The sequence below is a fragment of the Gymnoscopelus microlampas genome (genome assembly GCF_963454915.1).
Source record: "Gymnoscopelus microlampas genome assembly, chromosome: 23".
Classification (NCBI taxonomy): Eukaryota; Metazoa; Chordata; class Actinopteri; order Myctophiformes; family Myctophidae; genus Gymnoscopelus; species Gymnoscopelus microlampas.
The window spans coordinates 20,824,307-20,842,628 of record NC_139960.1 but is presented as its reverse complement, the minus strand read 5'-3'; the positions used below and the strand labels follow the sequence as shown (position 1 = coordinate 20,842,628).

General features: G+C 41.5%; 1 protein-coding gene across 1 annotated transcript; it reads left to right on the top strand.

The window, feature by feature from the left end:
• The first annotated feature begins 1,263 nt into the window (after window positions 1-1,263).
• Window positions 1,264-17,940, top strand: tmem110l (transmembrane protein 110, like). Its single transcript, XM_084049788.1, has 8 exons — window positions 1,264-1,668; window positions 7,131-7,179; window positions 7,691-7,786; window positions 7,954-8,075; window positions 9,382-9,494; window positions 10,848-10,931; window positions 12,059-12,172; window positions 15,614-17,940. The coding sequence occupies exons 1-8, from the start codon at window positions 1,458-1,460 to the stop codon at window positions 15,740-15,742; spliced, it is 918 nt and encodes a 305-aa protein (XP_083905914.1). The 5' UTR covers window positions 1,264-1,457; the 3' UTR covers window positions 15,743-17,940.
• Window positions 17,941-18,322: the final 382 nt, after the last annotated feature.

The window sequence follows — 18,322 nt, the reverse complement described above, 5'->3', positions numbered from 1 at the left end:
TCTGATGCACGCGCGCCCTTCTCTGCACGAAGCAGTGGAGACGATTTGGTTTTGGCTGCGATCTCCACTGGCATCAGATGAAGAGAGATTACACTCCCTCCAGAAATATATTAAACCATATGATGGGAATAGATTGGTGACTGAGTGACAACACTGGGCAATAATATAGCCTAGGTAGCCTACCTTATAGTTTGAATGGAAAGATTATTTATGACTCATTCTCATGCACATCTCCAGTAGATGTAAAATCAAATACTTACATTAATATCCTCCAGAAAAATGAGATTATGCGATCACATCATTTAGTTATAGTTATGGTGGTCCTTGACAATAAAGAACATTATATAATGGTGTGTAAAAACAAAATCAATAATTTACCACAGACCAGGCCAAGTCTTGCCAAGCACATATTTGTCCCTGTATGGGCATATTGATGACCCCTGGCTCCAGGTCAGAGGTTCTCAACCAGTGGTCCGGGGACCACCAGTGGTCCTTGATGAGGTTCCAGGTGGTCCCTAGCTAAATGATGGAGAGTTGGTAACCAAATGGACCCTTATAGATCTTTAACTCTTGAGAGAGTTAAACTATTGTTATACATCTGCATTAGGCCTATACTTAATTTAAGAAGAAACTGTAGAATGTAGAAGAATTGTTATTTTGATCAACGTTTGCCTGTTGTCATCTCTCCTAATGGTAACAACATCAATACAGCATGGAGTTGTGGACAAAATCTCATCCAGCAGCGACAACAACATATTCTAAGTCTTGGGTCTGATAAGCTAAATCTCATCAAATGGTGTGGTCCATGGCTTAAATGCCGAATAAATAATGGACCTTGATATGAAAAGGGTTGAAAACAACTGCTCTAGGTCAGTGGTTCTCAACTAGTGGTCCGGGGACCACCAGTGGTCCTTGAGGGGAGCTTGTAGATCTGCTATTTTTGAAAAATCTTGAAATGTGTGCATATCTTTGAATAGGCCTATATATATATATATTTTTTTTTTTTAAACTCAAATCTTTGCTTCTGCGTGGTCCCTGGCACAACATTTTGAGATGGGGGTCCGCGGCCAAATGTATATAAATTTAGGGGTCCTAGGGCCAGGGGTCAGTCAGTCAGTCAGTCAGTCAGTCAGTATTGTAGCGGCTCCGTGCAGATCGAAGGAATCCAACTAGGAGGAGGTGACGTCACGTTACGTCAGAGCCCCGCATCATTCATGATCGCTTTTGTTTTCGTTGTCAAAAACATGATGGAAGTGAGAGACTTCCACAGCTTTTCCAACATGAATATATGTCAGAGACTTTGATCACCGAGAGAACAAGAAGACATCGGGTTGTTTTGGTTTTCAGACCAGAGAGTGTATGAAGCAAAGAAAGGCGTTCTTTGTCTCACACACACCGTCGTCACGTATTGTTTGTTTTTAAACCCGTTGTGACTGTCACGTCGACGATCATTCACAATGGACATGTACGGCGATGGGTACAACCACGGGGTCTCTCTGGCCAAGACGAGTTTAATGATCGATAATGCCGTTGTTGAAGTGACGAACATGTCGGACATCACCAAGGCGAGCAGCAGCCCGCACGGCTGCGACAACGGAGCGCTGACCGACAGGTTCGGCGTCCTGATCCAGGGACTGCTGGCCATCGTGGCGTTCAGCACGTTGATGCGTGAGTGTTGCAACTTGCATTGATTTGCACTCGACTTGGTCGCACTATGGTGTCGCTTGCGTCAAGCTGACGGCGACGCGATTGCGACGCCTTGTTGTCTACTTGGAGATAAGTTACGATACCTTATCTCCAAGTAGACAACAGTCTGACTGTCTTCATGATGGAGTTGTTGTTGTTGTTGTTGTTGTTGTTGTTGTTGTGTAGCAGGCTATCATCTCTCTATCGATCTCGACGATAGGCTGTATCCTCAGTGGTGGAAGAAGTACTCACATGTTTTACTTAAGTAAAAGTATCAATACCCTATTGTAGAAATAGTCTGGTACAAGTTCGGTATTCAAAATTTACTTCAGTAAAAGTACAAGAGTAGGCCTAGTTGGCATCAAAATGTTCAATTTCACACGTTAGAATAAAATGTATAAAAATGCTTTGAAAATAGCAGATCTACAAGCTCACAACGCTTCGTGAGCTTGTAGATCTGCAATTTTGAAAGTATGTAGGTCTGAAGAGGTTTTGTAACAATAATCTAAATCTAAACAGTAACCAATGTTCAAATAATTGTAGTAGAGTAAAAGTACATTTGCCTCTGAGATGTAGTGGAGCAGTAAGTAGGCTACAGAAATTTGGAAATACTCCAGTAAAGTAAAAAATACCTCAAAATTGTTCTTAAGTACAGTACTTGAGTAAATGTACTTAGATACTTTCCACCACTGATCTCTATCGATCTTGATTCTTGAATCTTGACGATACATATCCTGGAAATCTGTAAACCATCTTATCGTATTATTCAGCTGTTCAATTTGAGTGTTGTTGTAAAGTAACGGATGTTACAATAGACATGAAGACATGACATTTAAAGAACCACCCAAGACCACGTGGCGGTTTGTTGACGTTTGTTCTACTGAAGGAGGAGGCCCCGCTATTGTTGCAGCAGGACACCAGCCTATTGGCTTGTTTATCATCAGAGAACTGAACAATGGGAGGGGTGTCCAAACTTGGATTGGGGTCATATTTGAGAATATGAAAATACCTATAGGGCCGATTGATTGAATATTTTATTAAACGGAAATGCAAACAGCACGAGTAGTCATACACTTGGTCTAAAAGGGTTTACACAAACAAGTCCAGTGGACTTGTTTCCATTGAGGTCCTATATTGAATTCATCAGCATAGCAGGGGGCAGACCACCTTTCTAAGGAGAAGTGATAATTTTACCTTCCCCTTTGGCCTCCTGAAAGGTGGATTCTCAGGAAGCCAGTGATCCACATTTTTTAAGGGATGGGGTCAGGGCATTCCACACTTGGGTGGCAGTGTTGTTGAAGGAGAACATGTTTGTTTTATAGGTGGGTGATACCAGATTGTTGTTGTCGCTCCCTCTAGTGTTGTGGCTGTGGGTGACGCTCACTTTTTGGAGGTATTTAGTCAGATATGCGGGTATTGAGGGCAAAGATTTCTTTAAAGCCAATCCCATTTTTAATTGCTTAACCCTGTCTTCTACCCTGAGCCATCCTAGGCTAGCAAAATGTGTGGGGAAAAAGGCAGGTCATGGGCCCCAGGCCGAGAAGTAGTCGAATCAGTTTGTTTTGGGAGGTTTGAAGTCTTTAGTGACATGATGTTGGAAAACCAGGAGGTGCAAGCATAGTCAAAGTGTCATTGAATGAGGGCTCCGGCAAGAGTCCTGAGAGCATTTTTGTTGACAAAAGAGAAATTCTGCCCCAAAAATCTTGTTCTTTGATTTACCTCTCATGTCATAGCCTACTGTAGGCTACCTTTAGACCATAACAAAGTCACTTATAAATACATAGAATTAGGCTACTACTGTACAACAACTACAGTGTCAGTGTGGTCATCATTAGTCATTAACAGTGTAGCCAAATGTAAGTCATTCATCTGTGCTGTGAACAAAACCAAAACAGCATTTCTCCCCTCCAGCCTTTTATCACATGTATGCACTGCATTGCTATTATATTTACAGTCCAATAACTTGTCTTTTGCTCAAATGGAATTGTGGACAAATATAAAGAGGAGTGAAAGGTTCTCTATAAAAACACACATGTTGAGAATAAAACAACACAAGGAACAAGCAGTTATAAATCCTTACAAATTCGACTAAGAATTGGCCTATCTGCCCAGGTTAATTTCAATAACACTCAGAAATAATACAATTTAGGAAGGAGGGCCATACAGTATAAAATCTACCCTCGAGCCATGATTGGCCCCCAGGCTGGACTTTGGACATGTCTGCCCTAAATGCAGTGGTTCTCAACCTTTTCAGGCCATGACCCCCAAAATAATCATACGTGAACTGGGGACCCCCCATCCTGACAAGCACTTGGAATTGTAGTAGTTGAGGCATTAGATTTAGTTTGACTCGGTTCCACAGATAAATATTGTGAAAATAGCTGATCTGTAAGCTCACAAGCTTGTGAGCTTATAGATCAAGCTCACAAGCTTGTGAGCTTATAGATCAGGCTCACAAGCTTGTGTTGTTGTTGTCCAATGCAATTTGGAATATTTTTGAAACATATAACACAAATCTTGTATGGGGGTCCCTGGCACAAAATATTTTCAGTTGGGGGTCTGCGGCCAAATACATATTAATTTGGGTGTCCTTCACATGAAAGGTTTGCTGAGTCACTGATTCTGTGGCAGCTGACTGATAGAATGTAGGGCATGGCCCGAGCACCTTTACCGCAGGGATTGTTTACAATGTTCAATAGTGTGTGTGTGTGTGTGTGTGTGTGTGTGTGTGTGTGTGTGTGTGTGTGTGTGTGTGTGTGTGTGTGTGTGTGTGTGTGTGTGTGTGTGTGTGTGTGTGTGTGTGTGTGTGTGTGTGTGTGTGTGAGATAGGTGAAGGTGCGGTTTCACAAACGGCTTCATAGCTAAACTTAACTGAGTGGATCACTGATCAATGGGTTGAGATAATATATCTCAACAATTAATATGGTGAAACCATATTTGTATCACCTTTGAACATATTTCCACAGCTTTTAACAAGAGATGACATTTCTCACTTATGATACTTTATTCTGAATAAAAAGAAAAAAGAAAGAAAACTACAGATGACAGATACAATAATAAATATTGTGTTTACTATGATTATGTTTGGATATAAGGCTTATTGTTTGTATGCATTCAGTATTCGGGAATATAAAATAAGACATGAACTTCACACAGTTAATCGAGGCCATAAACATACAGTCTGTTTCCATGGTCCATGATCACAGTGGAGACCAACAGGGGTCGATTCAGCTGTCAGGTGGGTTGGTTTAGGGTTGGCCCCTATCTAATGATTATTTATGTACAGACGGGAAAGAATAACTCCTTGCACCCATCCAATCGTTAGGCCCATGGAAACTGAATTAAATATGATTTACCTGACTAGACTTTCATCTGAAGCTAACCTAAGATGCTAATCTTGTCGGTTTTATTCCCTGGTGGACATTCAGTCATCACTGACGAATGCGTCTGACTATACTGTGGTGACACGCAGCATCTCGTTGTGTCATTCTATTGAGTCATATGAGTAGGTTGGCACATGACACGATCAATGTCGTGCTGTGAGTGAGTGAGTGTGTGAGGCATTTGTGAAAGGCCAGCACAGCAGCCATTGTGATTTTCATCAGCTAATCATTGCTTCCAGAGTTCAGCCTAGTCATTGCCAAACAGCAGTGCAGTATTTTAGAATAAGGGCAGACTGTAAGTAAGAGTGAGTTGGATCAGTGAGCTATGACCCCCCCACTCAGTTACTTATTAGCAGACCAATCAATATTCAGCGTTCTCTCTATTTTGCTCTCTTATCTTCTCTGCCCTTCTCTATCCCTCTCTCTCCCATCCCCCCCGCCCCCCCTTCTCTATATTCTTCTCCCTGTCTCTGAATGCATGTAGGTTATGTATGCGAGTGTCTTCCTTGGTCACAGTGCATGGATCTGTTAACCCTTTAAGACCGGGAACGCATACTACTGTGTCATTTTAAGATTTCTTTGGGCTATTCAAAAATAGTAGATATACAAGCTCATAGCGCGCCACCGAGTGCCGCGCTATGAGCTTGCAGATCTGCTATTTTTGAAAAATCGTGAAAATGTGTTTTTTTTAATATATATATATAAATCTTTTGAATATATATATTTTTAAAGTGAACATTTTTAACTCAAATCTTTGCTTCTGGGGGATTCTACAAATGTCTTCTAAATACTAACAGTTTGTTGAAAAAACGTATGTTGCTATAATATCAGTGGTTCTCAAACTTATTTCATGTCAAGGACCCCCAAAATGCCATGTATTTGGCTGCGGACCCCCATCTCAAAATATTTTGTTCCAGGGACCCCCCCAGATTCAAAGATTTGAGTAAAAAATGTATATATATATATATATATATATATATATATATATATATATATTCAAAGATTTGCACACATTTTCACAATTGTTTCCAAAAATATATACAAGCTCATAGCTATGAGCTTGTATGTATTTTTTTTTATATATCTGCTATTTTTTAAATAGCCAAAGAAATCTTAAATTGACACAGATGCGTTACCGGTCTTAAAGGGTTAATAGTTACACCACATTATTTATGAGCAGCTGAACGTTGAGAGCCCTCAGCCAAGTACATCGTGGTGGTATGCAGGGACTCAGATCCTCGCCTGGCTGTACAATGCACCCCCCCCCCCCCTCACAATCTTTGTTTAGACTGCTCTTCCTTAAACTATTTTGGTAATTTCCTTCCATTGACATGCCGCAATCCTCATCTTCCCTTTCTGTGCTGATATACATTGGATTTGTGTGCAGATTTGCTGCAGCTTCCCTTATTCCTAAATTCCTACGTTTTTTTGAGCAACCTGGCAGAAATAGAAAATATGTTTTGCTAGCAAACTACCTCATAGCAGAGATTGCGAAATGCAACAGAATTCCCCCCCATTCTTGTGTAGCAATTCTTTCCCACTTCATTCCACCACCATAGAAATCTGCAGAGATCAAATATTGTGTGTGTGTGTGTGTGTGTGTGTGTGTGTGTGTGTGTGTGTGTGTGTGTGTGTGTGTGTGTGTGTGTGTGTGTGTGTGTGTGTTGTGTGTGTGTGTGTGTGTGTGCGTGTGCGTGTGCGTGTGCACGTGCGTCTGTGTCAGAGAATGTGTGCATGTGTGAGATCATGTTTTCACATGGCAAGTCACACTTTGTGACCTTGTGGGAGAGAGTAACAGTGGGTGTCTGTAAACCAGTTCGCTCCGAGCCTCCAGCAGGAGCCTGCTGGCGAGGAGTGGAATCGCGGTGGGGGGTAGAATAGGGGTGTAAAACAAGGGCAATATCCACTCCTGTCTTAGCTTTCCTCTATCCTGGAGCTGAAAGAGAGACAAGTCTTGCTGTGTAGGTCAACACAACACTGTACAGCATTTTATTTTCCCAAGGCTAACGTTATTCTTGCACAAACATATTGATTTGTTCTTTCTTTTTCTTTTTTTTTCAGTGAAAAGGTTTAGAGAGCCGGCACGCATCAGACGACCATGGAGGATCTGGTAATGTTCTACTCTACTCTACTCTACTCTTCTCCCTTGGTTCTCAAAGTGGGGTCCGGGGACCCCCAAAGGTCCTTGGAGGGATACCAGGGGGTCCCCAGCAAAATGAGTTAATATAGTCACAATCATTTTAACCACTTTAACCATATTTTATAATTTGGCTTTTCAAAAATAGCAGATATACAAGCTCATAGCGCGGCACCGAGTGCCGCGCTATGAGCTTGCAGATCTGCTATTTTTGAAAAATTGTGAACATTTGTGCAAATCTTTGAATATATATATATATTTTAAAGCGAACATTTGTAACTCAAATCTTTGTTTCTGGGGGGTCCCTGGAACAAAATATTTTGAGATGGAGGTCCGTGGCCAAATAAGTATCATTTTGAGGGTCCTTGACATGAAGAAGTTGGAGAACCACTGCTCTACTCTACTCTACTCTAGTCATGCACATGTTCTGCACACTCACAGATAAGCATAGCTTTTGAAACGTTTCACTTGTGTCTCTCTCCAGGTTTTTTGACACATCAAAGCAGGCTATCGGTGCTCTGTTCATCCACTTTGCCAATGTCTTCCTGTCCACTCTCACAGAGGAGGACCCGTGTTCACTGTAAGTTGGCCATTTAGTCACATTACACAAGGGGTTTTGGCCACTAAGAGCTCATCACATTATTTTATGCTGTAACTATCTTTTTATATAAAATGTTTGTTTTTTTTGTTAGTTTTTTTGTTTTGTTTTTACCCTAGTTTAAAATCATTTTTAATGTTTTACCCAAGGTACCTAATGAACTTCCTGTTGGATGCCACCCTGGGGATGCTGGTCATCTGGGTGGGCGTCAAGGTGGGGTCCAAGGTGGTGGAACACAAGCAGTGGACGTTACTCACCTTTGGCGAGTATGGTGAGTAGAGAGGGTGTGGGGGTTCAGGGCACATCTGCTCAGCGCAGCCTGTTGACGAACAGCTGGAGGTTGGCCAAAGAACAGGCGGCCACCTGCAAACTGTCTGCTGCTCTGCTGCTGCTGTTATTATTACAGCAGCAGCCTCTTCCCCTTGGAAAACTAACAGTACATAGTTGAACACTTCCAGCAGAGGCCGCTATGTCACAAGTTAGCAGTCACTCCAGCTGCAGTCTGAAAGACATCCTCATACGACCTCTGAGTGGGATTGTGTCAGAGCTGCTTGCAGCACTCATTGATTCCAATGTTGTTCCCCTCCTTGTTCACTGAAACGGTTTGCAATGCTGTGCGGTTGATTGTCCTATATATTATACTTTTTTTTTGACAAGTTCATTATCATGGCTCAGTTTGATGGATTGTCCATAGATTTTTTTTTATTATTTACAGGATGCTTCTGTATCCTGTATATGTGATTTTTTAAATGTATTTTTGCTGTAAAAGTGTTTGACTTATTGTGGCTGCTAGCTACTACAATGTTAATAGTTCAGAGATAACAGGAAATTATAAGTCCTTTCCCATCTTTTTGCCTATTTTCCCTTTTTTCTGTGTTATGACAGATGTGTCCCTCATGTGTCCTGTGATGACAGGCCTAGGAGAAGTTAAAACAAACAAGCACACAGACACACACAGCATAATATGTTTGACTGTGTAACCTCAGGGCATCCTTTTGTATCAATGACCTAGTGTTGATTTTGACAGCAAATTTTGATTCTGTTTTAGTCATAGTCTTTTGAATCAAATTCCATTAAGTTTTAGTTGACTAAATATCATAAGATTATAGTCGACTAAATCTACAGTTGATTTAGTCGACTAAAATGTATTTTGGCGGGTCTTGATGGCGTCCTAATGGCTGATGTTACACTTGATTGCATGCTGAAAATAGCCGATCTAAAAGCTCACAACGCGACGCGTTGTGATCTTGTAGATCTGCTATTTTCAGAGCGCAACACCCGAGCGCGCTACCAAACATAAAATGATTTGCCTTTTAGTTCTACTGGATCTCTTCTCCACTAGTCACTCCCTAACAATTTAGTCCAGTTTTAATTTGTTGACAAAATTGTCAATATATTTAGTCTTAGTTTTAGTCATCGAAGCTTAGTTTTCGTCAGTAAAAAAAGGTAGTCGACGAACATTTTTCGTCATAGTTCTAGTCGACGAAATCAACACTGCCTCGGGGCATCCTTTCGTATCTACAGTATGACCACAGCGTATCTATTGTGTGTTTGGTTTTTTTGCATCGCAACAACAGGTGACCCTCCTCAAGCCGCCGCGTGGCTCGGCCAGTGTGGCATCTACCTGATCATCATGGTGCTGGAGAAAGGTGTGATCAGCCTGGTGCTGCTCGTTCCTGGCTGGTCCAATGTAGGAATGATACACTGCACCGCAACACTCAACCCACATAACCTATTCACTTATAAATATCAAAGTGTTTTGTCTTATGATGCAATATCAGGAGACTATTATTAAAAGCCCACATAGTGTTAGTGGTCTTTTCATTGTCAGCGGGGGAGGGAACATCCCCACCACGTCCCTGCCACGTCCCTGCTACATCCCCGCCACATCCCGCCTCTCCCATACACAATCACATTCAAACAAGTGGATGGTGCTGTCAAAACTGTCTGCTCTCGCTGTCACTCTGCTAATGAGTCATATCAATGCATGCTGCTTGGACTCATTAGGGACCATCCCCAGGAGCTGACCTTTTCCACTAAACAAATGTATGACCAATAAATAAAGGATCCTGAATACTTTGACATAAAGGTGCTAGAAGCTAGTTATGTATTTTGTTAAAATAAGTGTTAAACAGCTCGATTTTGTGTTTTTTTACATTTACTTATTTTCTTTTTATTACAACACAGTAACAACAACACCCCCCCTCCAAAACTATCAAATACATGTTAGGAATATGATAAACAGGAAGTTTAATTCCTTATGTTCCTCTCTTTCTTATCTTGCTTGACTGTGGGTTTATTTTGAAAGCCTTTAGCTACCGTGAGAGATGCAAGTCATCACAGATGACAAGGGCAGACAAACAAATCAAAGATAAAAAGGAGAAGAAAGGAGAGTTGTCCCTTTTGATTTGAATGAAAACATGGAGACAAAGTTAATTTATTCACATGGCTTTTTGCGTGACATTTCGATATCATGTTTGTTTATGTATTTAGGTTCCCATTAACCCTTGCCATAGCAACAGCTATGCTTCAAAGAATCAAAGACTAGTATTTCTGTATTTCCAGATGAAATGGGGCTATTTTCTTTGGCAGCACATTTTTAGGCTGAGCATTCTCATCGGGGAGAGGCGAGGAGGCAGACACAGTGTCTAGCAGTTTATAACACGGTTCATTTGATACAAATCCGATGCTGAAAAGATTTTGGACTCTTATCATTCCCTCTAGGGCTGGAAAGTCCAGAAATGTTTGGAAAGTGACATATTGTGAATAGCTTTGGAATAGCATAACAAAATAATAAGGGATTTTCTTTTTATGACTGCGCATTTAAACAGTTGTAGAACTACTGTTATTTCACATACTGTAATGGTAATATTTCTAGTGTGAAGTAATAGAGATACCATGTTGAATACAGACCCCAAGGCCTGTATCTCCTGTCAGGAAGTTAGAACCAGAATAAAATACTTAAGAAAGTGGTTTTGTCACTGACATAGGCCTACATAATTGTATGTGTTGGTGCGTTAACATTTTCCATGTGTCGTTCCAGTTGCAGGAGGTGTTACTGAGCTACATCGCCAATCCTCAGCTGGAGCTGGTCATTGTCATGCTCATCGTGCCCTTCATAGTCAATGTGAGTTGGTCTAGAAGAGTTTGTGTTGGACTGGACTGGTACCTTTAAACCATTAAGACCTGGAACTTTGTCATTTTTAGATTTGAGCTAAAAAAGCATTATTTTACACTTTGGGCTATTCAAAAATAGCAGATATACAAGCTCATAGCGCGGCACCGAGTGCCGCGCTACGAGCTTGTAGATCTGCTATTTTTTAAAATTTGTGAAAATGTGTGCAAATCTTATATATATCTGAATATATATATTTTTAAAGCGAACATTTTTAACTCAAATATTTGCTTCTGGGGGGTCCCTGGAACAAAATATTTTGATGGGGGTCCGCGGCCAAATACATATAATTTTGGGGGTCCTTGACATGAAAAAGATTGAGCACCACTGATATAGAAACATATGTTTTTCAGAATACTGTTGAGATTTAGGAGACTCGGCTTCAGGTCTCAATGGGTTAAACAATTCTGTCCGGCCACCCTATATGAAATTCATGTTAGAGATGTTTAAATGTATGCAGGACAGTGCAGTGGCTGCTGGTCCGATCTACTTATTTAAGTTCAAGCTTTGTTCTGTGTGCAGCCAGGCATAAAAGAGGGTACATTAACACAAACGGCAAAATATTCCCAAATCGTACACACGCATACTATAAAGTGCAGGAAATTCTGGAATGATCAACCTAGCATGAGCATTTGGTGGAGAATTCGCTCTATGCACAGCAGCCATATTGGAAAGAAATTGGGCCTCTTCTTACTTCCTTCACAGGTGTTACCAATGATACTAATGAAGGGCTCTGTTCCATTCTGGTCAGGGTGCTGATATCGTGCATGTTGGCTCACTAGAAACACTCCATTTTGGTTCCCAAATGGCCCCTTATGGTGGGTGCGTAACTCTGAGAGTTTACAAATGGAACCAAATGGACCCGTAAGGGTCCATTTGGTTCCATTTGTACACTCTCAGAGTTATGGGGGGCTTTTAAAGTAAGACAACCACTATGCCACACTAAATGGAACAGAGCCTTAATTAGTATTATTGGTGACACCTGTGAAGGAAGGAAGGAAGGGGCCCAATTCATCACCAATATGGCTGCTGTGCATAGAGCCTGACCAGTTTATCTTTCTTTGTGGCGCCCCCTGCAGTCCATCATGTTCTGGGTGATAGACAGCCTGATGATGAGGAAATACAAGACGATGAAGAACCTGGATGACACCTGTGACAGCACTGTGAAGAAGGTGGACAGTGATGAAGCACGGGTAAGAACTAATGACATTCATGTCCGTCCAGGTTTCAGCTGTACTCCACCTTCACAGATGTGACAACACAGCACAGTCAAGTGAGCTGTAGTTGCCAAGTTTTCTTGGCAAAAAATGTACTTTATCTCCTGGGTCAGTAATCAATATCTCCATTGGATTGAAAACCAGGCAAAAATCTGCATACCGGTGTACACTATGTCACTATGTGACATTGTAATGTGATTCAAATGTTTGTTATTGTTTCTCATTATATATGTATTGTATATGTTGTTATCAGGGCGTCCTTGAAAAAGAGAGCTTGCTCTCAATGGGCTTCCCTGAATGAATAAAGGAAAAAGAAAGAAAGAAAAGAACTACCAACTATGTTTGATTTGACGTGTATCTCCAAATGAGCAGTGTAATGTAATGTAACTGCCAATGGATTCACACTGTCGCACCAGTGATCAGTCAAGACTAGGGATGAGTTAGAATCTTCACTTTTTCATGAAAGTTTTCGAGTTTTTTAAATAAATAAATAAAAACGTATTTTATTGTTCTCAACTCCAGCTGTTGGATATTGAATTTAAACTTTGAGGCCACATCATGGCCACGCTCTCACTCACACAAGCTCTCACACATGTCACGCTTACTTCAATGTGAGTGGGCGATAAACAGCTTCACAAAGATGGAGAGATTGGCCTAAACTAAAGAGACTTCACAACAGCCATCCATTACTAGCTTCATTTGTGAGGTTGCGGGGGTTGTGATGACAAGCGAGCAGCTGAAACCCGAACGCTAGTCAGTTTTGTGGAAGGAGAGGGATTTTGTGCACATTTGCGGAACATGAATACAAGATCCCTTCTAGTGAAACAGTTACCACTCAATTTGAAGAGCTCCATGAGGGGGCTGGCCAAGATCTCTGCAAAAGCATATCAACTGTCCCAATGCTGGCTCTAAGCACGGACACATGGACGGCACACACTACAGTACCAACACTTACAGTATGTCACCATAACCTGTGCGGTTTGATTTATTGTCGCCAATGAACGTTAAGAAGTGTTATTCTGATGTGTCTATTTTTGTGCAGTACCCTTTAATTTGAACGATCCCTTCCAGTACAGAGAATAACAAAATTCCGTTCCGGGGGGAGGTGCAAATTAGATTTTGGTCAGTCATGCACATCCCCTAGCCTAGTACAAAGAATACTTGTGGATGTCACATCCTGCTGTTCTTTGTCTGGCAGGTTATTTGCTATGGGGATGCTAAAACATTTATGAAATCATAATACACCATGGCTAGCCACATCTGTCCCGGGAAATAAGGCATTAGACAAGTGTGTTAGATCAGTGATTAGAAATTAGTAAAGAACACACTAAAATTAATGAAGAGCTAAGAGGGGTCTGAACCTGATCATGAAGTTAAGAGTTGTAGGGGGGGATACTTTGATCTTGTAACCAATAAACCTTTGAATCATGCATTTGTGCCGGTAATGTGTGTTGATTTCATACGTGGTTGTCTGTCACAGTGATGCCGTCGCTGATAGGATACAAGATCTGTGCCGATGCCTTTGTTCTGGCATGTAGTGGATAATGTGAAAAGTGATGGGAGCCATGAGGCAGTGTTCAGACAGAGCACTGCATCATCTGCTGGCCTGTGTTATGAAGGGATCGCTTTTGAAGTCATGAAAGCTGAAGTCATGAAAGCCATGGGTAGAAAAGGGCTCGTTTCCCACCGAACATCCCCACAACACTGCAGCTCCCGTGGGGACGCAAACTAGGATGTGAAAATCTAATACGGGTGTTTTTACTTGAAGGAAAGACAGCACTTTAACGTGAGGAATGGAGTGCTGATGGTTATTATATACACATGTGCACCCTGGGGATGCTCTGCACCTGTTTTTCTTTCTTTCTTTTTTTTGGGTGGGGGGGGGGGGGTAGACACACACACACATGCACACGCACACGCACACGCACACGCACACGCACACAGTACTGTACATGTTGTCTCATTCTTGGCCCGAAGGTTAATGTAGCCAATTGACTTCCGACCAAGAAAGACTGAGTCAGACACATCACTGTATTCTACTTGTCCCTCTTTGCTCTGTGCTTCAGCTTTGCCTTTCTCCCATTTCTCTCCCTGTTAAGATAAGAGGTAGCTGTTGTTGTTTTTGTTTTTTTTCCCTTCCGCTTTTCTTCTTTTTCTTCCCTTTGTGCCAGTCCTATGCTCCCTATTGGAAGAGCATGTAAAATGTTGTCACTCACTTTTTCACCGCCCTCTGCTTTGGAAAGTGTTTTTGTTCTCTTTGCCAATTGTGGCAAACGTGAATCAGTCTGCCAGGCCTCGCTATCAATCTTTGGATGAAAAATAAATTGCCACGCACGTCAGTTTGCATTTAGTGACTGGATTGTGTGGGGTTTTGAAATGCGAGAATGAATTGTATTGTAGGAGTGCTCTCCGCTATGATGGAACTTGCTGAACGGCTCCCGACTGTCTTGGGTTAAGTGTTGGTTTATCTCGAATGGTGAAACTCTAACAGACTCGTCCTTGTGATGCACACAATCAGGATAATAGCCGCCTACACAGAAGCCCGCGTCAAGTCTTTCTCTGTCTCTTTCTTTCTCTCTCCCTGTCGAGTTACAACAAATTGAATAGTGATTTGTCTTGGGCCTTGTGCACGTGCACATACACACTCATACACTTCAGGGTCAATGGCTGTGCCTGTGACTGATTGGCATGTGAATTGGGAGGGCTGTTCCCTCCCTCCCTCCCTCCCCCCTGGCCCTCAGCCAGGCAGCCACAAATCATCCCTTCATCTCCGGGAATAAGAGTGACATTTGGGATCCATTTCCATGCACTGATGTTATGGAAAGCAGAGCAGAGTAGATGAGGCCACAAGAGCATGAGAGAGCGAGAGATGAAGATAAGAGAGGCATTGATTAGGATGAGGTCTCGGGAAGGAGTTGTTGGTCAAAACAGTGTGATGTACATAGCCTTCTCTCGTTGCGGCTGTTTTGTTCTAGCTGGTGGCATAGAGATTATGATAGGTTGGAAGCAGCATAGAAGTTTTTAGAAGCTTAATTCATTCATTGTTTAAATTGCACCATTGTTGTTGCGCGTCGGAAGTACACATTAGCTTGCTATTCTCTTCTGCTTCTTGAACTATGACGATCACGTCCAAGATTTCGGTTTACAATGCTGTAAATGTTAATGTTACGCAGTTATGGAATCTTTGCTCCTTTGGGATTGTGCGTGGATCACTGCAGCCTGGAGATTGTATTCCAAGCTTTGGAATGAACTGGGATATTTTTTTTACAGCTTTTGGGATGGAAATGCAAAAGTCATACGCACGGCGTGGCCGATCACTTAGGTCTGTCCATGCATTCATCTGTGTCCCTTTGGCCCATACAGTATGTGTTTGTGTCTTTGTCTCTGTCCACCAACATGTGTTCCTGTCACCTCCAGGTCCTGCTGACCGTAGAGACAGACACAGATGAGGCTTCTGAAGGGGAAGAGGACCAGGACAGTGTCTCACCAGTCCCTCACGTGCAGTACTCAGGAAGAGCCCTGAAACCTAGTTGGGTGGTGGTGTGAGACGCAGGTGAATCCCCCATGTCCATCCGCAACGCATGCAAACACACATATTCTGCTGCTTCATTATTCCTGGGGTGTAACAATATCTAATAAATATAATAACCAACCAATGCTCCAAAAATGCAACAACAACAAAAAAAAGTCTTAAGTATTGTTTTAGTCTTAATGGAATGCACACAAAGTCTGTTAATCCTGAAAAAAGCTACAACGCGGTTAAGCACGATACTTGTAAATGTTTTTACAAAGCATCTTTACAAACTGGCAGGACTGTTAACGCACAAAGGTGGGTTACTCCATTATGTGTTAACAGTTCTGCCCTGCTCAATGCATTGTAAAGGCAAAAAGTAGGGTAGGGCCAGTGTTGCCAAATGAGAAATGTTCAATTATCGTACCGGAGTCTTACAATTATCGTATTTGAAAGAAAACTATTGTACACAGCCAAAAAAGATAAATCATTGGTGTAAATATGTAATTTAAAAAAAAATAGCGTATTTAGTGTAATAAACAACCTCGTTTGAGACTGCTACAAAAAAACATCACTTATGCTGCGTGGAAGCAGGCAACTTCCTGTACCTTACATAAATAAAAGCCTGAAACTAGACTGGAAAGACGCGACCGGTGTTTTTAATGCCTCCAAGTACAGATCTAGGGTCATATTTACTGATTTACTGACTTATTTTGAAAAGCTAAACCGGATCCTGAAGCAGCAGCCAGGGAATTTAGTAAATTCACACACTTTTTTGTGATATGGCGAAATTATCGTACATTTGGGCATTTTTGGAATTATTGATCGTACAAGAGGGTAAAATTATAGTACAAATATGATAATTATCGTACATCTGGCAACACTGGGTTGGGCAATTGACGGTTCCGGTTAAGTGTGTTGGTATTTGAAAACCTTCTCACCTCACTGCCTATGTTTACTATAATAAAACCTTACAGGAACTGAAGTGTTACCTGATGTTACAGCTTGGACTTTGTAAACGGTAGCTATAGAGGGAAACCTTGTGGTGATCATAGTACACAATATTCGCAGGGGAATCTTTAAGATGATCACAGTACATGGTATTAACAGGGGGAAACCTTAAGATAATGAAAAAATAGAAGCAGTAATAAATCTGTCCTTGGTCAATGGGGATTTCTTCGGGGGAAAGTGAGTGATCACCAAAGAGTCATTTCATCGCATATCAAATTTCCAAAGAACAGCGAGAGATTGATGCATGCTCTGTAATATTTTACTCTAAACATAACTGCTTCACATCTACAGTACCTTTTTAATTGAGGTATTGAGGTATAATTATAGACATTCCTGCACACTGCTCACCAGAGTTCTATGAATGGTCGGCAGTCTTTGCATTGCCCTGATTTGCGAAACCACTGTACAGATGTCAGCCATGTTGACTTTTAAGTCGTCATATCTTGTGATATGTGGTCATGATGGACCAACCAGGGAACAGTAGGGAAACAATTGCACTCCTGTGCCTCCTAACTAAAAGGCTGTTTTTAAAGATATGGTTAATGTATGGAAATATGTTGAGGTTTATTTTGTAATGGTAAAAAAGGCCAAGTCATTACACATTTCCTTATTCTGCAATGGTTTGTAGATTTATGATTCATTCAGGGCTAGTCGAGTTATGTATTATATTCTGATATTACTTTATTTATTCAATTTGTATTTTTTTTATACGTATTTGATTTGATAGATATATTGTGGTCAAATCTGTGGTAACAATAATGGGATCAAAAATAGTTTAATGTAAACTTTTTTATTACTTTTAACAGATAGCAAGAGAAAAGAAACCACTTCACTATTGATTACAGTAGACCAATGTAATGTGTTGATGTTTTTCATCAAATGTTTATCAAATATCTGTTTCAGATAAGTATTATTTTGTATCAGTGTTATTACTTGTCCAAAACTATTTCTGCTCAATTTAACCACCACATATGTTTACATATTATCATATAGCAGTTTGAGAGTCTTACATTTGTCTGTCCACCAATGTCCGTAACATACTTTTATTATCTGTGAACCACAAGTGCATCGAGTGTTTTTACAATATGAAATGGGGCGGAGTCTGTCTGTTCCTTTAGCGATGATGGTGCAGTAGACTATATCACGCCACGGTGCTTCTTAACGAATGTATATCTCTTTTTACTTTGTACTATGATGAATAAAGAACAGTGACACACACACATTGGCTGTCTCTGGTGTCAAATTCCTGCTGTGGCCCCCGGCCCGGGAGCCCGATGACAGACACTTACGCACAACCTGGAGAGAGCACACCTGTGAGGGCAGGGCAAACAGCCCTGTGACCTCCAGCTGATGACAGGGGAGGTGTGTGTGTGTGTGTGTGTGTGTGTGTGTGTGTGTGTCTAGTCGTTGGTACTAGGACACGCAGAGAGAAACTAGAGGGTTTGCTCCTGGCTTTGGTCTCCGTGGTGAGCAGGTGTGATCCCCAGCCGACAGACTGTCGCCACTTTCATGACATGCTTTTACGTCAGTGGCTCTCAACCTTTTTTTCAGCCTGTGACCCCCCCCCCACCCAAAATAATCATATTTGACCTGGGGACCCACCC